Here is a 25,350-nt window from a genome sequence, read left to right as displayed (position 1 = left end):
GTTGCTCTTCTATCAGCTTGAATCAGTCGGCCCATTCTCCTCTGACCTCTAGCATCAACAAGGCATTTTCGCCCACAGGACTGCCGCATACTGGATGTTTTTCCCTTTTCCCACCATTCTTTGTAAACCCTAGAAATGGTTGTGCGTGAAAATACCAGTAACTGAGCAGATTGTGAAATAATCAGACCGGCCCGTTTGGCAGCAACAACCATGCCACACTCAAAATTGCTTAAATCACCTTTCTTTCCCATTCTGACATTCAGTTTGGAGTTCAGGAGATTGTCTTGACCAGGACCACACCCCTGAATGCATTGAAGCAACTGCCATGTGATTGGTTGATTAGATAATTGCATTAATGAGAAATTGAACAGGTGTTCCTAATAATCCTTTAGGTGAGTATATATAGAGTTGTGCTCAAACATTCGCGTACCCATGGAGAATTGTTAATATACAGGTGCTGGTCATATAATTAGAATATCATCAAAAAGTTGATTTATTACAGTAATTCCATTCAAAAAGTTAAACTTATATAATATATACATTCATTCCACACAGACTGATAAATTACAAGTGTTTATTTCTTTTAATTGTTATGATTATAACTGACAACTAATGAAAACCCCAAAATCAGTATCTCAGAAAATTTGAATATTGTGAATAGGTTCAATATTGAACACACCTGGTGCCACACTCTAATCAGCAAATTAACTCAAAACACCAGCAAAGGCCTTTAAATGGTCTCTCAGTCTAGTTCTGTAGGCAACACAATCATGGGGAAGACTGCTGACTTGACAGCTGTCCAAAAGACGACCATTGACACCTTGCACAAGGGGGCAAGACACAAAAGGTCATTGCTAAAGAGGCTGGCTGTTCACAGAGCTCTGTGTCCAAGCACATTAATAGAGAGGTGAAGGGAAGGAAAAGATGTGGTAGAAAAAAGTGTACCAGCAATAGGGATAACCGCACCCTGGAGAGGATTGTGAAACAAAACCCATTCAAAAATGTGGGGGAGATTCACAAAGAGTGGACTGCAGCTGGAGCCAGTGCTTCAAGAACCACCACACACAGACGTATGCAAGACATGGGTTTCAGCTGTCGTATTCCTTGTCAAGCCACTCTTGAAAAAGACACAGCGTCAGAAGCGTCTCGCCAGGACTAAAGACAAAAAGGACTGGGCATCTGCTGAGTAATGTTCTCTGATGAAAGTACATTTTGCATTTCCTTTGGAAATCAAGGTCCCAGAGTCTGGAGGAAGAGAGGAGAGGCACAGAATCCACGTTGCTTGAACTCCAGTGTAAAGTTTCCACAGTCAGTGATGGTTTGGGGTGCCATGTCATCTGCTGGTGTTGGTCCACTGTGTTTTCTGAGGTCCAAGGTCAATGGAGCCGTCTACCAGGAAGTTTTAGAGCACTTCATGCTTCCTGCTGCTGACCAACTTTATGGAGATGCAGATTTCATTTTCCAACAGGACTTGGCAACTACACACAGTGGCAAAGCTACCAGTACCTGGTTTAAGGACCATGGTATCCCTGTTCTTAATTGGCCAGCAAACTCTCCTGACCTTAACCCTATAGAAAATCTATGGGGTATTGGGAAGAGGAAGATGCGTTACGCCAGACCCAACTATGCAGAAGAGCTGAAGGCCACTATAAGAGCAACCTGGGCTCTCATAACACCTGAGCAGTGCCACAGACTGATCGACTCCATGCCACGCCGCATTGCTGCAGTAATTCAGGCAAAAGGAGCCCCAACTAAGTATTGAGTGCTGTACATGCTCATACTTTTCAGTTGGCCAACTGAGATCCCCAGCCCACCGAACTTCAACCCCTCCCCACCACGACTACGCCTCGATATCCTGTCCATAAAAGTTACAACCAGGATTGGTGACAAAGCGCAGCCCTGGCGGAGGCCAACCCCCACCTGGAACGAGTCCGACTTACTACAGAGAACCTGAACACAGCTCTCACTTTGGACGTACAGGGATTGCCCCATTCCTCACGCCATACTCCCGCAGCACCTCCCACAATATATCCCGGGGGACCCAGTCATACGCCTTCTCCAGATCCATAAAATACATGTAGACTGGATGGGCATATTCCCAGGCCCCCTCCAGGATCCTTGCAAGAGGAAAGAGCTGGTCGGTTGTTCCGCGACCAGGACAGAATCCGCATTGTTCCTCTTCAATCTGAGGTTCGACTATCTGCCGAACCCTCCTTTCCAGTACCTTTGAGTAGACTTGCCCAGGGAGGCTAAGAAGTGTGGTACCCCTGTAATTGGCACACACCCTCTGGTCCCCCTTTTTGAACAGGGGAACAACCACCCCGGTCCGCCACTCCTTTGGCACTTTCCCCGACTCCCACGCAATGTTGAAGAGGCGTGTCATCCAAGACATCCCCTCCACACCCAAAGCTTTCAACATTTCTGGACGGATCTCGTCAATCCCCGGAGCTTTGTCACTGTGGAGCTGTTTGACTACCTCAGTGACTTCTGCCATGGAGATTGACGATGCTTCCCCATCAGCCTCCAGCTCTGCCTCCACTATAGAGGGCGTGTTAGTGGGATTTAGGAGTTCCTCAAAGTGTTACTTCCATCACCCAATTACCTCCTCAGTTGAAGTCAACAGTGTCCCATCCTTACTGTACACAGCTTGGATAGTTCCCAGTTTTCCCCTCCTGAGGTGGCGGATGGTTTTCCAGAAGCACCTTGGTGCCGACCGAAAGTCCTTCTCCATGGCTTCCCCAAACTCCTCCCACACCCGCTGTTTTGCGTCTTTCACAGCAGAAGTCGCAGCCCTTCGGGTCCGTCGGTACACTGCAACCGTCTCCAGAGTTCTCCGGGATAACATATCCTGGAAGGCCTCCTTCTTCAGTCGGACGGTTTCCCTGACCACCGGTGTCCACCGGGGTGTTCGAGGGTTACCGCCCCTTGATGCACCTAAGACCTTTAGACCACAGCTCCCTGGCGCAGCTTCAGAAATGGAGGCTTTGAACATCGACCACTCAGGTTCAATGCCCCCAATCTCCACAGGGATGCCAGAAAAGCTCAGCCGGAGGTGGACTTTCCCGGTCTGTCCAGAGTCTTCCCCCACCCCCTACCCAACTCACCACCAGATCGGTGATCAGTAAACAGCTCCACCCCTCTTTTTACCCGAGTGTCCAAAACATGCGGTCTCAGATCCGATGACACGATCACAAAATCAATCATCGACCTTCGGCCTAGGGTGCTCTGGTACCACGTACACTAATGAGCATCCTTATGTTCGAACATGGTGTTCGTTATAGATAATCTGTGACTAGCACAGAACTCTAACAACAAACGACCACTCGAGTTCAGATCAGGAAGGCCGTTCCTCCCTATCACGCCTCTCCAGGTGTCTCCATCATTGCCCACGTGTGCGTTGAAGTCCCCCAGCAGAATTATGGAGTCCCCTACTGGAGCCCTATACAGGACTCCATTCAGGGTCTCCAAGAAGGCCAAATACTCCGAACTCTGGGGTAAACTCCAACATAGCAGCACTCAGCCGGGGGGCTTGTGAGTATCCCAACCCCCGCCCGGCGCCTCACACCCTGGGCAACTCCAGAGAAGAATAAAGTCCATCCCCTATCCAGGTTCCAGAACCGAGACTGTGCGTGGATGTAAGCCCCACCAGATCTAACTGATAGCGCTCCACCTCCCTCACAAGTTCCGGCTCCTTCCCCCACAGAGAGGTGACGTTCCACGTCCCCAGAGCCAGCATGTGTAGTACTCCCTTCACAAAAAAGTGCCAACTGTCTCTAACCAGAATAGAAAGAGTGGGAGGCCCTGGTGCACAACTGAGTGTCTAGTTTGAGAAAGACCTCTACAATTTTAAACGTCAACAGTGAAGTCTCAAAGTCTCTGTCCTCTAGGCAGAGTTCTTCCTCTCACCAGTGTCTATGTTCTTTCCCCCATCTTAATCTTTTTATTTAATTGTCCAGTCTGAGATATGGGTTTTTCTTTGCAACTCTGGCTAGAAGGTCAGCAACGTGGAGTCACCTCTTCACTGTTGATCTTCACTGTTGACTGGTGTTTAGATTATAAAATTATTCTATACATTCACTGCTTATTGTCTCACTTAAAACAGAAATTGTGTGAACCGTTTGGAATTATAGCAACCGGTAAATTACTGAGAGGTTTTGCTTGCTCATATCTGCCATTGAGCGTTTGAGGCTGATGGAGAAGACAGACAAAATTCAGCATTTTATCATGTACTTTTGTATGCACCCAACATATTTTGTGGTGAATACATTGTTGTACATATATTACAGGTAGTTTCTGATATAGTTTCTGATATCTGAATTTTGACATATTGCTCCTTTAATGAACCATATCCAGAATAGTTATAATATCGGGTGGATCTGCAGACTGTACTACAGGGGATTTGAGAGACCACAGTCAGTCAATAGTAAATATAACTGTTCTCTTGGGTCAGTTGTTTATGTTTTGAGGCAATTATGGTAGAAGCGTTGCAGATGGGGAGGTTCAAGTCCCTTGTGACACATCACGGTTGAATGAAAATATGTTTTGCAAGAGAAATGGGAGAAGGGTGGTATGTTGGGAAAGACTGGTTAATCTGTGGAAAGTATATTGGGATGAATGGATGGACAGCCTACTTTTTTGTAAAAACGAATTCAGCACAGGAGGGTATGTGAAGGTTACTGCACCAGTGTAAAACAGGTGGATGTAATTTGCAGTTTAAGTATTTTTGCCCTTCAGGTTTCTTCAGTCAGAGAACAGGAGGGTAGGGATCAGTAAAAAATATACATAATAACTCAATTCTGGCAGCAGGGTCTTAAAAATAATAAATGAACTAATAAACAATAAAATAAATTAAGATTGAATCAAATTCATTACTGAGCAGCAAATCAATCACTTTTTTTTTATGATGCATGCATGGAGGCAGCACATGCACTGGCAGAACAGAAGAACTAAGATAAATAAAATAACTAATGAAACAGAAATTAAATCACAAAAACAGAACAGAACACCATTACACTAGACAAAACCAAACAAAGAACAACAAATAAATTAGGGAAGGAGGAACTTAAATAGGAACAGTGATCACAGGAACACAGGTGAGGGCAATAATGACAAACAGGTGTCTGTGCTCTAAATTAGGGAGAGAGGGTGTTGGATCTCACTGGCATGGAAAGCCAGCCATGCCAGGATGTGATATTTTTTATTAGATTTTTTATTATAACCCTGCATGTGATTATATTCAATGAACTTAAGTGCAAAAGCCTAATTGAATTTTATACAGTATTGTCAATGTGCTTTGAGTGACATCCACCTGACCCAGCATGTGATGTCCGGTTTAATGGGCAGTTTTGGTGTGCAATGGTGGGGATGCAGGCCAGTGTTCCAAACAAAAAACTCCAAGTGTGCTTGCTTTACTTCTTCAATGGCATAGCTAGGAGAACGGCCAAAAAACACAAGTTTTGTGTTCTGACCTTTGAGATGATAATTTCCAGATTATTTTCAGTGTTCTCTTTCATTTCAAATAGGTTTTATTGTGGAACGAAAGTACATTTACAATACGATACAAGGATACGTAAGCTTTAACAAATAGAAAGCTACAAAAAGAGACTAAGAGTTCTAACAAAATTAATGTGAGTTGTAGTTTGTTATCAATGATATGGTAAATTAGACTTTTTTTTACTTAGATCTTTTCCAGTAGAATTATCTATTTTTTTATATTAATAATAAAAAAATTCTATGCTTCTGATCTGAGGGATCAAATTGTGGGAAAATAACTGTTTGAAATTTAGTTACAGGTAAAACATTACATTTTAAGAAAATAATTTGTAGTTAGTGACACCATTGATATTTGTTAGCAAACTTTGGGTTTGATTCAACTGAATTAAAGATGTAGTCTAGTAAGTTTTTTGAACCTCCCATTTTGGGCTGGATGTGTATTTCAGTTGTAATCAGCTTTTTGGTGTCATTAATTTGATGAGACAGTTGATTGCTGTGCTCTAACGTTTTACTTTTCCAAAATGTCCCCTTTCGAAATGTTCAAAAGCATATTTAGTTTGTTGGTTTGTAAGACAACAAATGCTATTCATGGAAGCTGAAAATAAATGTATGGGAAGAAGGAACTGGAGTCTAAACAAATGAATAGTTTTGGGCAGGAGGCAGTACACAGGTGCAGGGAGAAAGGAGGACATTGAATGAACAAACAAAAAGTAAACAAAAACACAAATTACGACACGCAAACCAAACAACGTTACAATGGAGCGAAATCCAAATCATATCATACACCAGGGAATAAAAAAACGTAAACAGTTAATAGGAACACAGGTGGGGACAATAAAGACCTGGTTACCTGCCAAACCTATTTTTCATCTGTTGACCTCTTACCCAACTTTACTACACCGGGACTCTTTTTGGACATAATTACCAGAACTACTCACCCGTGAACACCCGACGCTAAGTATCATTAAAATGCCTTATCACTGTAATTGTTGTAGCTACAACACGGAGAACTATCGTCTTCAGGTAAAGATAGCAGAGTTAGAGGCTCGGCTTTTGACGCAAATGTCAGGCAAGGATTATGTTAGTGTAGAAATAGAAAAACTGCGTCTGTGCCATCAGGAAGAAACGATAGTCTTGTTAGCCCCCCGGCACAGCTCCTGCAGCCGGGCAAGAATTTTCTCTTGATCACTGGGAAGAAATGCCATCGACCAGTTAAACCTGAGTCGTTGCTAAATCCAACTGAGACTTTCAATAGGTTTTCCCCACTGGAGTCGGAGTCAAGGCCCGAGCCGTCTTCGGAGGGGAATGATCGGCAGGCAAGTTCTACCGGTGGCCTTGAAAAACTTTAGTTATCGGCGATTCCATTACCCGCAGTATTAGACTAAAGAATTGGCCGGCGATCATACACTGTTTACCGGGGGGCAGAGCCACCGATGTAGCCGCAAATCTGGGGCTGGTGCTAGCGAAGTCTAAAACTGGCAAGTATAGAGAGTACAGAGATATTGTGATTCATGTTGGCAACGACGTTAGGATTAAACAGTCAGAGGTTACGAAGCAGAACATAGCATTAGCGTGTAAACTAGCTAGAATGATGTGTCGGCATTGAGTAATTGTCTTGTGGGTCTTCACTTTAGCTGTAATGAATACATGAACTATGTTGATCAAAAGATCATCACCATTAGAAAACAAATAACTGACTCCTCCTTAAATAGTTATGGTCCTCAAAATCTCAGTTGTCCTAAAAATGTCCTGAACCTCCCTGACCAGGTGTCAATGGGGACACTTACATTTTTTGACGTATCGCTCGACACATTCACTAAATTTTTAATGAGTTCTAAACCCACAAACTGTCAGCTAAACCCGATTCCAACAAAATTACTTAAGGAGCTATTTCCTGTGCTAGGTCAGCCAATGTTGAACATAATAAATTGCTCCCTTTCCTCTGGATGTGTACCAAACTCACTAAAAAAGTCAAAGGTATGCTTTGGTGTTCCTCAAGGCTCGGTTCTGGGCCCATTATTGTTCTCACTATATATGCTGCCTCTGGGAGATGTAATCCGAAATCACAATGTAAATGTTCCCTGTTATGCTGTCACACATTTATATATTTCAATGAAACATGGAGAAGCCCCAAAATTAGCTACTTTGGAAGCATGCGTTTCAGATATTAGGAATTGGATGACAGAGAATTTCTTGCTCTTAAACTCAAGGAAAACAGAAATGCTTGTTTTAGGACCCAAGAAACAAAGAGTGTTGTTAGTAGATCTCGCTGTGAACCTCGACGGCTGCATGGTCGTATCCCAAAAAACTGTAAGAAACCTCTGCGTTACCCTTGACCCTGACCTCTCCTTTGAGAGAGTTGCTTATTTTCATCTTCGAAACATTGCAAAAATCTGAATATTTCTAGCAAAAAGTGATGCAGAAAAACTAATCCTTCCTTTATTACTTCTAGACTAGATTACTGCAATGCTCTTCTTTCCGGTTACCCTGACAAATCAATAAATAAACTTCAGTTAGTGCTGCACAAGGCTGCTAGAATCCTAATCCTACATGTAACCTATGATCACAAGATGCAGGCCTTTTAATTGTACCTAGAATTTCTTAACAAACAGCCGGAGGCAGGACAGCTCTTCTGGAGCTGTACTTTGTTAAAAGGTATGCATATTGTTTTCCTAATGAATCTCTTTTGAAATATAAACTTGGACCACAAAGTGGTTCATTATATTGAAACTAAAAAAGGTGCTACAGTATATGCGGCTTGACAATGACTAAAGTCAAAATCTTATTTATTAAACATTTATCATTATATTGTGACACAATAGCAGTTGTATGATACTGCGAATAAAGGTCCTTATTCAATTAAGATGACTGACTCTAACCAGTTGTTTCTTTAATTGCATTTACAATGTATTTAATATAAATTATGTTAAATACATACTGTACAATTGTAAAAGTTAATAATGGACTTTTTCATAGCAATTAATGTCATGTAATATGGCCTAGACTGGTGGTTATGTTGGTTTGCTCCTCATTTTGTCAATGATAATTAGTTAAACAGACTATAACAAGGATATTCTCTGGAAAATAATGTCATGAAGGTTAATTCCATGATGAGTTGATGATAAATGATTAACATACTGCATATTCATATATTTCATTATTTTAACACAATATTCAACGCTAAAATATATTACATGAATTATATTATTATTTTGTGAGAGGCACAAGTAATATATTTCATGAACATATTCAGGCCACATATGTCAATACATGTTGAGAAATCCTCTACATATATGTGCATATATGTTTTGCATGAGTTTTCAGTGTGGGCATGTACAGACAGTATAGATACCTGGGCCCCAGTTCGTCCTCACATCTCCAGGTGAACTCTCCGAAGCTCTCATAACGCTGGTTGTAGTGGTAAAGCACGCGGTGAAGGGTGGGAGAGCCCAGATCCATCAGAGCATTGTAGGCCGTCTGCTGCTCCTTGCCACTCGTGTAACCATTGAACAAGTTGTAGATCTTGTCTGCGATCTCTGCAGCAACACAGATCTGATCTCAGTACTATGGGAAGGCATAACTGCACTTGTATGCGCATTTATACTTTTTCAGAAGAGTAACATGCTGTACATTAGTCTGAAAACCAAGATACAACTTCATCCACGCATGAGAATAGCCCACCTTGTGCTTTGACATCATCCACCGCAGGGCAGGGAGTTTTGATGGTAACCTCACTAGGACTGGAGCGTCGGCCTGTATTGTCCACGGCCCAGAGCCTAAACCTGTAGACATGTTAGTGGTGTGAACCCAGACCTACATTTATCACATTAAATGGTTTGTATATGCCATTTTTATATTTTCTTAATTAAATAGACGCTCTAGAGCAACATAAATCTGTGATTGCATACATTGTACTACCTATAGAATTTACATTAGTGATAGATCTGCAGTAAGGGGAGAATAACCTTGTAGCTTTAGCTCCACTTTTTCAGAGAAAGGTACTACTGTACCTGGTCCTGGTTAAGACTGCTGCTAGACTCTCAACAAAGGACGTCACTCCAGTTCTTAAATCGTTGCACTGGCTTCGAGTCGGTTACAGAATAGGTTTTAAAGTGGTGTTCTTAGTCTATGAAACATTGAATGGTTTAGGCCCTGAATACATTTCTGATATTTTAACAGATTATAACCTGAACAGGGCTCTTAGATCCATGAACCCAGGTCAGTTAGTTGAGTCCCCAGTCCAAACTAAACATTGGGAAGCTGCATTTAGCAATTAGGCTGCATACAATTGGAATAAACTACCAGATCTTAGACATGCCCCAAATGTATCAATATTAAAATCCAGGTTAAAAACAAACTGACCTCTTAAACTTGCACTCCACTGTTATTCTACTTTATATATGGTTTTATTCTATTTCATTTTTATTCTATTTTTATTATTTTGTGATCTTTATAAAGCAAATTGAATTGCTTGTTTGTATGAATTTTATAATATCAATATTGATTTCATCAAAGACCATGTATGCATACAATCGCCATACATTGAACAGTGCATTCTTTTATAACGACATACACAAATTTGTGAGAGAAATTGTGTAACTATTTCAAAACCGGGCATCTGATGTATGTAATCCTCCACAGTGGTACATCAGGCATGCTCTGATTGTACATGGCTTGTATGTAAACCTCGAGCGTATTACATAACTTGTATTTTCAGAGGTGTTAAATGTATTCGTGAGAGATATCTGTACGCTCCATCTACTGTTTCCACTGTGTGAAGACAAGTGTGCTGCATTTGTTTAGAAAATATTATTGACTGTTCCAACAGCAAAAATAATAATAATTCCGGTACTATTGGCTATTTATTAGAAGTAAACATAAAAGATAATTTGAAGTTAAATGTGTTATGTCATTCTACTTTATGCATGTTTTTATTCTAGTAATTTGGTTTTAATTTAATTTAAATGTTGTTATTTTATTCTTTGTAAAGCACATTGAATTCCTTCTATGTATGAATTTTACTAAATAAATAAACTTTTAAAATGTAAAAAAAAAAAAAAAAAAAGCTGTTAAGCTTAATTCCAGTTTAGGAATGACTGCCCAGCTTTTTAAGATTTACTTCCTAGATCTCTTATTGACCAATCATCCTCCTCAGGAGTATTACCTTTAAGGTGTTTTTCTTCTGGAATTCATGGTTTGGCTACAAACACGATGAGTTAACGACATTATTTAGATCTGTGTTAATGAAATATGAACTATTGAAATGATGCCAACATTAACTTAAGATTACTATTACAAATCATATTAAATGTAGAAATTGATTCACTGAACAATCGGTAAAAGACGGTCCTTAAAATTCTATCCACCCTGAAAATACATTGTTCCCTCTGAAAGTAAAGTAACTGAAAGTAAAGGCACAGATAGCTTGCACATTGGCCTCAAAACTGAGTTGACTGTCTAGGAAAGTATTTGCATTGATCAACAATCTCCACTGACTTACCACCATGGTCTACGTTGCTGGCAAAGAGCTTTCCTGGAAATCAATATGCATTGTTTTTTCTGACATTGTGATCTATGTAAGTCGAGCGGTCGCACCATTAAACAAACTCCTTCACCACTGAGCCATGGCTCACTTCCTCATCCAGTAAACGACTCATGAGAACTGAGTCATCTGCAAACTTAATGATATGTCTCGAGTCGTGGTTGCTCTGGAAATCATTAGTGTACAAACAACAGGAGGGAAAGGACACATCCTTTTGGTGAGCCAGTGGCGTAAGACTGTGCCAGATAGTAAACCATTCACTCTCACTCTTTGCGTTCTGTTGGTTAAACAGTCAAACAGCCAGCCAACTACATTCAAATCAAAATCACAAATTGATTTTCCGAAAAGCTTTGTAGCTTTTGATTGAATTAATTATTTGCAGGGTGGGTTGCACCCATTACTTTTTATCACTTGAACTGAATTGATTTACATGAATGTAGTACAATTCTAGATGATATAAATACAATATTTTAGTGTTGTACAGCAGGTTTTGCAGAAAACTATCTTGCTGTTTAGAGCTATTAATTCTCTGCAATTCCCACCAGAGGCCCTGCTGATGAGAAGCAGCACCCTAGCATGATGCTGCTGCCACCATGCCTGAAAGTAGATTGTGTACTTTGGGTGATGAGCCGTATTGGCTTGGCACCAAACATATATTTTTGAACTAAGACAAAAAATGTATACCTTGGTCTCATCAGAACATAGCACATTTTCCACCTGGTTTTGGGAGATAGAGCAAATTGTCTCATATAATCCTTTACTCCATTTAATGTCACAGTATGCTAGGTTACGTATAGTGCCTTCTATTCTACCCCTCTCCTGATCTGAATAAAAAAAAATTATGTTCCAAAAATGAACCTGTAAATATACTTTTTTCAATGTGATCATGTATTGTCTTTTGTCTCAAGCTACATATATGCCATGGATACATACAGGTTATTTTGAGTAGGCAGTGAACTGAAGAGACCAACTGCTGTAGTGTAGAAGCGAAATGTTTTCCCGTTCATGCTTGATATATAGTTTAAGCTGCTCAACAGTTCGGGGTCTCCTTTGTCATATATTTCATTTCAGAATGCACCAAATGTTTTCTATGGGTGATAGGTCTGGACTGCAGGCAGGCCAGTTTAGCACATAGACTCTTTTACTAAGGAGCCATGCTGTAATATGTGCAGAATGTGGTTGGCATTGTCTTGCTGAAAAAAGCCTTCCTTGAAAAAGACATCATCTGGATAGCACAATACAATTTTTATAATTTGGGCTCTGTATGCCACCGGAATGAATTTTAAATTAAACAACCGAGATCCAATTAAAGTGCAGACTTTCAGCTTTAATTCAAGGGGTTGAACAAAAATGTCATATAAAACGTTAAAGCAGGGGTATTCAAATCTTACCCTACGAGTGCTGGAGCCTGTTGGCTGTCTGTTCTCCCTGATCATTAATTGGACCCACCTGGTGTCTTAAGTCTGAATACGTCCCTGATTAGAGGGTTGCAATGAAAACAAGGAGTGGAACTGGCTTCAAGTGCCAGATTTGAATACCCCTGCGTTAAGGAATTGCAACCATTCTCATACATAGTCCCCTTATTTCAGGGGCTCAACTGTAATTGGACAAATTAACACACTCATGTAAAATGTTCATTTTTAATAGTTTTTAAGAATCCTTTGCAGGCAATGACAGCTGGAAGTCTGGAAGTCTTGGATATCACCAAACGCTGAGTTTCCTCCTTTGTGTTGCTTTGCCAGGCCTTTACTGCAGCTGTCTTCAGTACTTGTTTGTTTGTGGGTCTTTCTGCCTTAAGTTTTGTCTTCAGCAAGTGAAATGCATGCTTGATCAGGTTAAGATCAGGTGATTGACTCGGCCATTGCAGAATATTCCACTCCTTTGCCTTAAAAAACTCCTGGGTTGCTTTCATAGTATGTTTTGGGTCATTGTCCATCTGTAAAGTAAAGCGCCCTCCAATCAACTTTGCTGAATTTGTCTGAAACTGAGCAGACAATATATCCCTATACACTTCAGAATTCATCTGGCTGCTTCTGTCTTCTGTTACATCATCAGTAAACACTAGTGACCCAGTGCCATTGGAAGCCATGCATGCCCATGCCATCACACTGGCTCCTCCAGATGATGTGGTATGCTTTGGATCATGAGCCGTTCCAAGCCTTCTCCATTCTTTTTTCTTGACATAATTCTGGTACAGGTTGATGTTAGTTTCATCTGTCCAAAGAATGCTGTTCCAGAACTGGGCTGGCTTTTTTTAGATGTTTTTTGGCAAAATCTAATCTGGCCTTTCTATTCTTGAGGCTTATGAATAGTTTGCACCTTGTGGTGAACCATCTGTGTTTGCTTTCGTGTCTTATCTTTATGGGAGACTTGGATATTGATATGCCTACCTCCTGGAGAGTGTTCTTCACTTGGCTGGATGATGTGAATGGATTTTTCTCTACCATGGAAAGGATCCTACGATCATCCACCAGTGTTGTCTTCTGTGGGCGACTAAGCCTTTTTGTGTTGCAGATCTCACCAGTGCGGTCTTTTTTTCTCAGAATGTATCAAAATGTTGATTTGGCCACTCCTAATGTTCGTGGTATGTATCACTTTGGTGTTTTTTTTTTTGCAGCCTAAGGACGGCCTGTTTCACTTGCATTGAGAACTCCTTTGACCGCATGTTGTGGGTTCATTGCAACAGCTTCCAAATACGAATTACACACCTGGAATCATCTCCAGACCTTTTACCTGCTTAATGGATGAAGAAATAAAGAAGGAATAGCCCACACCTGTGCATGAAATAGCTTTTTGAGTCAATTGTCCAATTACTTTTGGTCCCTTGAAAAAGAGGGTGCTAATTATTAAATCGTTGTAATTCCTAAACCTTTCCTCCTATTGCATTTGAATACCCTCAAAGTAAAGCTGAGAAACTGCACTTTAAGCCCATATTCATTATTTTACTGTACCTTTAATATATTTTGGTAAACAGCCAAAATAACAACTTGTGTCAATGTCCACTTATTTCCAGACCTAACTGTATGTTGCTTCAAAACCTGTATATATTGTTCAGCAGTAATCGTGTCTGCACAGATGTGAAGGTCACACATGTCATGTCAACTAATCCACCCCCATACCATCACGGATGCTTACTTATCAACTGTGCGCCAATAACAAGCCAGATGATCCCTCACCTTTTTAGAACAAACAAATCTCAAATTTTGATTTGTCAGACCACAGTACAGTTTTAAAAGTTGCCTCAGCCCATCTAAAATGAGTTTGGGCCCAGAGAAGGCGCTGGCGTTTCTGGATGTTGTTTATGTATGTTTATTCTTTGCATGGTAGGGATTTAACTTGCTTTTGTAGATGTTGCGACGTACTGTGTTCACAGCCAAATGGTTTTCTGAAGTGTTCCTGAGCCCATGCAGTGATTTCCACTACAGAATCGTGTCTGTTTTTAATGCAGTGCCGTCTGAGGGCCCGAAGATCATGGCCATCCAATATTGGTTTTCACCCTTGTCCCTTCCGTACATCCCGATTCTCTGAATATTTTAATGTTATTATTTATCGTAGATGATGAGATCCAAAAACTCTTTGCAATATTACATAGTGAAACTGTATTCTTGAATTGTGGCACTATTTGCCTGCGCAGACTTTCACATCGTGGTGAATCCCCCCCCATCCTCACTTCCTTTCTTGAATGATCTTTTAAAACCCAATCATCTTACTAACCTGTTGCCAATTGACCTAATTAGTTGTGTGATATTCCACCAGGTTTAGTTTTTTTGCCATTACACAACGTCTTTTGGTGCCTTTGTCCCAGCTTTTTTGTAACGTGCTGCTGGCATTACATTTTAAGTGAGCATGTATTTTCCAAGAAACAATGACATTTCTCATTTTCAACATTTGATATGTTGTCTTTGTACTATTTTCTATTGAATATAGGGTTTAAATGATTTGCCCATCATTGCATTCTGTTTGTCTTTACATTATACACAGCATCCCAACATTTTTGGAAACAGGATTGTATTTAAGGCAAAACCCGAATAATTTAAATAGATGTCAGGTGATGGCATATTTCCTTTGTGCATTATTTGGAATGGGATGGTTTACATCTAAACACAGTTACAACCGCCATTATAAAGGGTGTGCACACTTACGTAACCAAAAAAAGGTCTGACATGATTTGTCTTAATTCTAGCCTTTACATAAACAAAAGCTGCATTTCTAATACTGGTGTGTAATGTTGATATCCACTGTAGGTTTATAAACAAGTACTTTGTACACTATATTTTTCTCAAAATAAAGTGTTACAGTCCCTTCTGGTTTTCATCTGCGTCTGTGTGCGTGCAAGTGTTTCTTTTGTGTGGGGTAATAAACATGTCAGTTGTATTTCTGTCTCCCATTGGTCATTACCATCCCTTCTAAACATTGTAAACATGCCTTCCAACAGAGGCACTGGGCTGAATGTCCCTGTACTAAACCAGCACTTCTTCTGAAGACCACCACCGGTTGGTGGCATTGTGTTATCAGACTGAGTTTTGTAATGTGAAAAGCAACATTTAAACAGCACAAACGGATTTTACTTGAATTATATCACCATCTACTGGAGGAAGACATGAACAACAACCAACTGTGTTGGCATCAATGAAATACCTGTACTGCCCACTCAAAATAACCTGTATGTATCCATGGCATATATGTAGCTTGAGACAATGAAATACCTGTACTGCCCACTCAAAATAACCTGTATGTATCCATGGCATATATGTAGCTTGAGACAATGAAATACCTGTACTGCCCACTCAAAATAACCTGTATGTATCCATGGCATATATGTAGCTTGAGACAATGAAATACCTGTACTGCCTACTCAAAATAACCTGTATGTATCCATGGCATATATGTAGCTTGAGACAAAAGACAATACATGATCACATTGAAAAAAGTATATTTACAGGTTCATTTTTGGAACATAATTTTTTTTTATTCAACTGAACCTGTGGGGGCCGAAAGATTATGCGAATCACTTGAAAACATATTCTGACTTAGTAATCAAGCTCTCTGATTACCATACATCACACATATAACGATTTCATGATAAATGGAAACACTTTCAAAGTAACTGATGTCACTATTAACAACTAAGCCTGCCAACAAGGAGTCAGACTAGAAGTGAAATGATGTAAAGATACCGCGCATATGTTTTTGGTTGGACCATTCCAATATATCAGAATGACTCAAACAGACAGAGTGCTCAAGGTGAGCCCCCCCCCCCCCCCTCCACCACCCCCCCATCCCTCCTCTATGTAATCTTCTCTGTGTAGCTCCCCCATCTAAGGAGCGTGTGGAAGGTAAGTGGCTGCATGTGTGGAGGAAAGCATGCTGTCGGATGAAGAAGGGAGCAGAGCGTGAGTGCCAGAGGACGAAGGGGGAGATGTAGTGGGTGCGTTTGTGCGTGTGTGTGCTGGAGACGTCCACGTTTCAGACTGTGGCCCAGTTCAATGCAACGAATGAACCTTAACACACAGGCAAGCATTCCATGTGCTCATTAAAAACACACTGGCAACCAGGGAGTTCAGCACTGGCCCTCACATGGGACTTCCTGCATGTTGACTTTACATCACCACTTTATCATGTTGCACCTCGACCACCGGAGCGATAGAGACTGTAATGTCCAGTAGCACAGAATCTGAATAATCATAAACCTCTTTCAGTACACCTGGCAATTACCCCACTTAACGCACGTTTCTCTGAAATGTTTCTGAAAATGATTTTCAGGGGGAAAAAAACCCCCACAAGGTAATAGTTTTAGAATTTATCATTACGCGAAATAGGAAGTATCATTATTATATTGTTCCAGAGTAAATGTTGAATTTCTTTAAAAAAGAAAAGAAAACAACATTTAAAATACATTAAAATAAAATCCGAAGTGCACATTTTGATGAGGACAAGATATTTTTTCTGTCATATGTCTACACACCTAATATCTGATCTTCGGACACTTCTTTCTGCTGTTAGCATCAAGCACTCCACTGACACACTTTCAAGCGATTCCAAAGCATGAGCTACTTCCTCAGCTGTCTGAACCATATTTAAAACACACCAATGTGAACCTTCACTTGCCTTAAAGAAGTACATACACATGACTGGGGAACGATTCCAGACTCGCCCTCACACCAACTGGGTGTTGTTCCTTTCATGTACTGTAGACTGTGCTTCAATGGGATTATAGTTCATGGACACTCAGGTTTTGCCTTTACTCTCAAAATATTGCTGTATAGTTTGCTGTATAGTTTATCCATTAAACTATCTGCATATTGTTCAATTCATTAAATTAATAATTGTTAACTTTTTAAAAACTTCTTTGTGGTACTTTTCCACGATATTCTACGTAAGTCACCACTTACTCAATATTACAATAACTACACTCACCATCAAAAACATTGTATACACAAGCCATGTCTTTTTGAAGTACTCATCTGAGTAGTGGTAATGATGGATTGCATTTTTCAGTTTCTTACAGAAGAACTAAAACATTTATGGGTAATGCAACAATAACTTACATGTAAGTTGTGTCTGGCTCCAGGCAGCGTATGATCATGCTGACGGTGGAGGTCAGGAGGTCAGGGATATCCCCCAGCATCACACAGGGAGACTTGGCCCCAGAGAGGATGTCATCTACAAAGCTCAACATTGTCTCTGTATGGGAGGAAAAGCCAATCAGCAAATAATCACTTACAAAAAGTGTTGACAAGAGAGGATATGCCCATCTGCAAACAGAACAAAATATATTTCATAGCAACAGTTTGATAGCCTTCCTAGTTTGGGTGGACTTTCAAATAACCAGCCAGAATCTGAAACTTCTGCTTGAACCCCTGCTTGTCAATTAATATTTTTAAGACACATTGATATCTAAAGCATTTATATTTTCAGTTTCAGGAATATTAGGTACATGTATGCACATTTTCAGCAAATGCATATCCTTGCCGAAACCTAATTCAAATACATACAGTGGGGAGAACATGGTTACACTGCCAAATTTGCAGGTTTTCCCACTTACAAAGCATGTAGAAGTCTGTAATTATTATCATAGGTACTCTTCAACTGGGAGTGACGGAATCTAAAATAAAAATCCAGAAAATCACACTGTATAACTTTTAAATAATTAATTTGCATTTTATGGCATGACATAAGTATTTGATACATCAGAAAAGCAGAACTTAATATTTGGTACAGAAACCTTTGTTTGCAATTACAGAGATCATACGTTTCCTGTAGTTCTTGACCAGGTTTGCACACACTGCAGCAGGGACTTTGGCCCACTCCTCCATACAGACCTTCTCCAGATCCTTCAGGTTTCGGGGCTGTCGCTGGGCAATAAGGACTTTCAGCTCCCTCCAAAGATTTTCTATTGGGTTCAGGTCTGGAGACTGGCTAGGCCACTCCAGGACCTTGAGATGTTTCTTATGGAGCCACTCCTTAGTTGCCCTGGCTGTGTGTTTCGGATCATTGTCATGCTGGAAGACCCAGCCGCGACCCATCTTCAATGCTCTCACTGAGGGAAGGAGGTTGTTGGCCAAGATCTCGCGATACATGGCTAGGACAGTCGCCCTTTGCAGAAAAGCATCCCCAAAGATGTTTCCACATCCATGCTTCACGGTTGGGATGGTGTTCTTGGGGTTGTACTCATCCTTCTTCTTCCTCCAAACACAGCGAGTGGAGTTTAGACCAAAAAGCTCTATTTTTGTCTCATCAGACCACATGACCTTCTCCCATTCCTCCACTGGAACATCTAGATGGTCACTGGCAAACTTCAGACAGGCCTGGACATGCACTGGCTTGAGCAGGGGGACCTTGCAGGCTTAGCAGGATTTTAATCCATGACGGCGTAGTGTGTTACTTATGGTTTTCTTTGAGACTGTGGTCCCAGCTCTCTTCAGGTCATTGACCAACTCCTGCAGTGTAGTTCTGGGCTGATCCCTCACCTTCCTCATGATCATTGATGCCCTATGAGGTAAGATCTTGCATGGAGCCCCAGACCGAGGGAGATAGAACGACATCTTGAACTTCTTCCATTTTCTAATACTTGCGCCAACAGTTGTTGCCTTCTCACCAAGCTGCTTGCCTATTGTCCTGTAGCCCATCCCAGCCTTGTGCAGGTCTACAATTTAATCCCTGATGTCCTTACACAGCTCTCTGGTCTTGGCCACTGAGGAGAGATTGGAGTCTGTTTGAAAAAAAAAATCTTCTGAAACCAGCTGTTTTAAAAAGCATTTAATCCCATGCAAATGCAAATTAATTATTTAAAAATCATACAATGTGATTTTCTGGATTTTTGATGAAAATGACTGACTTTTACATGCTTTTTAAGTGGGAAAACCTGCAAAATCGGCAGTGTATCAAATACGTGTTCTCCCCACTGTATGCTACAGGTCTGTAAATGACAGTACAGTACATTAAGCAATTTTGCTTTAGGCATTATTTGCATTTCCCTTCAAAATCAACTAAACAACACATTTCCATCATGCTCAATCAAAGATGTGACCCTTGACAATTTTCACAATCATTGAGTCCAGAATGTGGTTTGAATAAACATTTCGTTTTTTTGGTCACTTTGGTACTATTTTCGAAAGAAAGGTGTGGTTTTTCAAAACTTCAAAATGATCACACTTGTAACCCATTAAATCTAGCATTCAAAACATCAGATTTTGCTTTCATTTGGTTTGGAAACATCTTTCACCACAAGATTAGTGATTCAACCACTAAAGTTTTGGTGAAATATAATGCACATTGATGAAGTCATTAAATAATTACAGTGCAATTCACTCAGTTTAGTCATTGTATCAATCCATTAGAACAAGACAAAACAATGTAATATTTCAAAATGAAGTACTAAAGGTCATCTGTTACATTTTATTATACTGTTTTTACATTAGGCAAAACTTTTTACTACCCATCACAATTGACTGAAAATATTTCCGAATCTAATCATACCATAATCTAATGTGTGATCAATGATGACATCTTCTATTATCACTGATGCAAATAACCTGTTATTGCAACATGTGTGGTTTTTCTAATTAACTGTAACAAATACTATCAGAAATTATTTAATGGAGATATCAAAGTTTAGCAGACACCACACTAAAATGCCTCAATTCTGTCTTGGCCACGTCACAATGTATGAAAATACATAAAGCCTGTCTTAAGACTTTGCCTATAGCTTGCCATTGACACGGCTGTACTTTATTGTGAGTTTGATTTCCAGTGCGGTGGCATATGAAAATGTGTAGACCACATGCTACAGAAAAGGAACAGCTTTGGAAAGAAACTGCCTTTTTTGTTATTTGTTATGAATTTTGAAGCTATGAAAATGTACCAGATACTTGTCAAAATAGACAATAAAAAAACAACTACAACATAGATTGCTTCTCATTAAGAAGTGGTAGAATAGTTGTTTTTCAAGCTGGATGGCATGCGTCAAAGGCCATTTACTCTGAGTTATGCATTTCAGCTCACTGGGCTTGACAATCTCTGAGGTGGTCACCCTGAATGTCCTCCCTGAATCCTGTTCAACCCTTATGGGTCACCAACTGGCAAAAACATTGGGTCAAGTGCCAGTGAAAACATCATGAAAAAAGTCTATGTACCAGCTGTCAGAAAAAAATGAGTATGAGTATGAGTTTAAAGGCAGAAAGATGAAAATGAAAAGTGACATTGTTGCTAGAGTTGGAAGGCCTGTTTAGCGTAATGAAAGTCATTTCTGGAAGGTGGAAATACATTCATTTGTAATTACATTTTGCTTGCATATTTGAGTGTTGCTACTTTGCTAAAAGAGAACAACATAAATGTAAAATGTTTTGCCTATTTTATTGGATATTGTTTAAATGTGCCCTTAATAATGGCATTCTGTCGAACTATCGAGTCAGTTTATAAAATATAGTTTGTGGCAAAGAACCACTTTCAGTTGGCCTAGTGTGGTGTCCAGCATGAACACAGCTGAGTTTAAATCAGGCCCTTTTCTCTTTCAGCAAAAACATTATCCTCTATCTTCCTCAACAGTCTCTGTCCACTAAAGCATGAAATGCCTGAACAAATATTTTGAAATAAATTACAAAACTAAATAATACACATCTTATATAATCTTCATAACATTAGTATTTCATAAAAGCGCAGTAAGCAAATATTGACATACTTAGTGTTCATTTTTGGTACAGCCTTCTCCCCTATTGGGTCAGACAGTGAAAATAAATCGATATGGAGTGTTATCAAAGTAAGGCTTCAGTCCTGACATGTACTTTCTCATATGACTTGGATTGCTCGCTATAGCTATCAAAAGTGATCAATAACTTTACATCAGGCGATATGTGATACCACTTAATCACTGCTTAGCAATGCCCAGGTCAAGGAAATATCCAAAAGGCTTTTACATACACCGTCTCCTAATAAATCTAACGTTCTGCCCCAAAAACTTCTGGCCCAAAAAACAGGACTCCCACAATCCTCTATTGATCACTGTCCAGATGCAGAGCTTAATCATATTTCTTGTTATAAAACACCTGGAATAAGAGCAGCAACCAAACGATTGTGGTGTAAACAAAATATGTTTCCCTGACATTCTTTAGAACTAAGGGCTGTTGCAGGTCTTTATTCCCTTTCCAAGTTCACCCAGGATCATTGCCTGCATATTATCCTCAAGTGACATGAGATTAAAATGCCCATCACTGTTGCCATTTCCAACAATCACATTCCATTACGTTAACCATACTGGGACTTATGGTAATGTTTCATTACCCTCCACTTTCACCTGTGATCCACACGGGGAACCCTGTTGTAATTAGGGGCCCAGTGTGGAAAACGCTCAACCATTTACGGCACCTGTCCGATGCATTAACGAATTGAGTGAAGTACATTGGCTAGAGAGACCAGGTCTGCAAAAAAATAAATAAAAAATTGACTGCAAAACAGAATGTGAATGAACCTATAATTCACTTCAGATTTTTTGGCAAAGTAATTTCTACAAGCAGTCAAAGAATGCTAAGGTAAACAACTAGCTGACTGACAACCCCTGAACATTGGTTATTAGAGGAAACGCAGTCTCACACAAAACGGCTTTCTTAAAATAAGCCTAATATTTGAAAAGATAAAATTACAAAGTAAGTACAAAAGCTAAAGGGACCCTTCAAAAGATAAATAGAAAAATACTTTAAAATCAACAATAAAACAAATGGCGATAGTATATAATTTCATACTAATAGAATTGTACAGAGAAATAAATTTACTAATCCCCAAAGGATATCAAATTTGCCAAATATCTGTCTTTTTATAATAAATGAAACAAAACAATCTCAACCAGCTGTTTAAGACATTTGCCAAATGCCTTTCTTTGTGAAAGAAATAAACCAGAACCATATCAACCTGCTGTATTTGGCGTATTGAGCAATTAAGCAATTGAAAAGGCCACTGAGAGTGAATAATCGAGGTATGACATGGATTTAAATTGAAGTGATTATGAAAAATAAGCATCATGATTGTCATCATGAGGGACAGAATTTCATCAGGATGAACAAGTAAGAGTGCTTCCACTACTAACAGAAACCGGAAATCTACATTTCCTAGTTGTGGGTTAACCACAATATCCAGAATTCTTAATGAATTTGGGACTGTCTCGAATACATAGCTCATTTCTGTTGATAATGGTATACATTTCTACTGCACAGCGGTAAACTGTACCCGTTTTATTACTACAGTATTTACAGTGTCCTCCATAAGAGTCGGGACAGTGAAGCATTTTGTTCTTCTTTTGGTGTTATAACTCTGATATTTGGATGAGTAATTAAACACTTATTATAAGGCCAAAGTACATATTCTCAGCCTTTGTTTGAAGGAACTTATGGATATTGGTTTTTAACATTTACTACAAGAAATGGAATACATTGACGCCTTATTTAGGGTGCCAAAAGTATTAGGACAGATGAATATGTCAACCCTGACCAATTCTGTTCAGTATCTGGTTACACACCCTATGCATGCAATAACTGCCTGAAGTTTACAGTTCATAGACAAATCCATACAGTATCTTCTTCTTATCTTCCCTGGATGATGCTCTACAGCCATCTTCAGTTGTTGGTCCTTTTGAGATCTTTTTGCCTTAAGTGTCAATTTCTGCTTGGATTTTAGCAGACAATATGTTTCCATAGAGATAATTCCTTCTGGTACTGCAAACCTTCAGTACAGACAAGTGAGTGAGTTCCAGTGGTAACCACACATGCCCAAGCCATACAACTCCCATCAACACATTTTACAGGTAAGTGTGATATGCTGAGTACCCTGTTTTCTCCACATTGTCCTCTTGAAATCATTACATATTAATGTTTGTGTCAATCTGTCCACAATATGTTTTTCCAGAACCCTGCAGGTTCTTTTAAGTATTGTAACCTGGACTTACAATTTCTGCTGGACCGCATAAGTGGAGCCAGCCAATAATAGTGAATGTCTTTTACTGAGTGAGTGAGTGAGAGTGAGTGACTTCCCATTGTTAAATAGTGTATTATTTGGAGACATGGACTGCCATGTGGGTGACTGGTGTTCGATCCTCACCATGGACCGAACAAAGTATGGATTAGGATTTCAGGACAGACAAAAATGTTGCTGCCTACAAGCTTTAGTAGCTACATCATAGTAAGCCTAAAATAAAACGGTTTACGGTTATATTGCAACTATTTCTGGTAGGTTTTACTCATCTGTGCATGCTTTTTGGATAATATAGACGACAACCCCTTGCGCAGTAAAAGAAGAGGGGTTTTCACGATTCTCTTGTCTTTTCACTTGAAGAAAAAGTCAGTTATCATTACCTATTTTGATAGATATTGTATCAATGTCATTCATGAATCAAAGAAAAACGAACGTTGTTGTGTCATGAAACGAAATAGTACTACGTAGTATGTAGTATGCGATTTGAGATTCAACCAATGTTTGCGATTTCCTTTTAGTTCACATAGTGTAGTGATTAGCTATTCAACTGTATGGATGACCATATACAGTAATCTTTGTACAAGAGTACACTTTAGTTCTGTTAATAAATGTTATTTTGCCTATGTTATTTCAACAAAAATGTAATGGCTGGTATAAAAGTTGCATTTGAGAGTATACAGAGTTGGAATGACTAAGAGCAAGCTCTGTGGTCCTGTGAGAACATCCCCAACCTTTGATATTTAAACCCAGTTTGAGTCCCCTCTCAGACGTTCAAGTTTTGGTCTCTCAGAAATATCTATCCACGCTGTGTATTTCAGCTGTCACACAACAATATTCAGCTCTTGCAAGAAATTAAGAGACCATTGCACCTGAGATCTCAGTACACTTTAGTTCCATCAATAAACATTCTGTTGCCCACATTATTTCAGCAAAAATGTATTGGCTGGGCTAAAAGTTACGTTTGTACCAGCAGGCCTTGCGGTTTTGTGGGAACATCCCCGACATTCAATATTTTGACCCCGGTTCAGTTCCCTTCTCAGATGTTCCAGTTTTTATCTTGCAGAAATATTTATCTAATCTGTACGTATCACCTGTCGCACAACAATATTTCCACTCTGTTATGCCATAAATCTTAAATATTTAAAAGAATAATTGTATTACGTGACATTTTATTTTGTTATTGTTTTTTAAAGAAACAAAATGGCCATGGAGTGATTGGAGTCATTGTTTTCATTATCGGTGCTGTATAGCTATTAGCTAGCCATCTACAGTAAACTTTGTATTAGAGTACACTTTTGTTCCGTTAATAAAAGTTATGTCGTCCACGTTATTTCAGCAAAACAGCTGAGGTAAAAGTTACATTCCCACTGTTTAAATAGTGTAATGGTTAAAGACACAGTCTGCCACACAGAAAACTGTGGATCAAAACCAGCCAGGGACAACAATGTTCATCCCTTCTATTGCAGGTTGACTGAACTAGGCATGCCTGTTTCCTATTCTGGTTAAATCTAACCAGTGGTTGACACCCTGCTGTGAAGCCTCTGTTCTCCTGGTTTCTTCTGCAGATGGAATCGGCTGACACATTCATGCTTACCTCAAGGAGAATGTTCATGCCTACCTCAAGGAGAGTGTTCAGGCCTACAAGGCCATTTGCAATTGCTGAGCTTGCCAGTGCTTTCCGTCTTGATGGATGTTTAAAATTCTGTTTTTGGTGAGTCTAAGGTATTGGCTAGGCTTCAGATTTTTATAATGGCGTACTTGACATTGCTTCTTATGTTGACAGACAGCAATGGCAGACTTCAAATCTAAATGCAAAGTCTAGTATCAAGTCTAAACATTGACAGCTCTCTAAGACC

At 39.7% G+C, this 25,350-nt stretch overlaps 1 protein-coding gene across 8 annotated transcripts in view; it reads right to left on the bottom strand.

The window, feature by feature from the left end:
- The window catches only part of astn1 (astrotactin 1), a 306,946-nt gene that overhangs the window by 12,632 nt on the left and 268,964 nt on the right, over window positions 1-25,350 (bottom strand). For all 8 annotated transcript variants that reach the window (XM_013139747.3, XM_020041100.2, XM_020041102.2 and 5 more), the window contains 3 exons: window positions 17,584-17,719; window positions 9,175-9,275; window positions 8,846-9,029 (listed from right to left, as the gene is read on the bottom strand). In XM_013139747.3, coding sequence (XP_012995201.1) covers window positions 8,846-9,029; window positions 9,175-9,275; window positions 17,584-17,719 — 421 coding nt within the window. The remainder of the gene's footprint in view (window positions 1-8,845; window positions 9,030-9,174; window positions 9,276-17,583; window positions 17,720-25,350) is intronic.

This window comes from Esox lucius, chromosome 3, assembly GCF_011004845.1.
Source record: "Esox lucius isolate fEsoLuc1 chromosome 3, fEsoLuc1.pri, whole genome shotgun sequence".
Taxonomy (NCBI): domain Eukaryota; kingdom Metazoa; phylum Chordata; class Actinopteri; order Esociformes; family Esocidae; genus Esox; species Esox lucius.
This window is presented reverse-complemented; position numbering and strand designations above follow the sequence as displayed.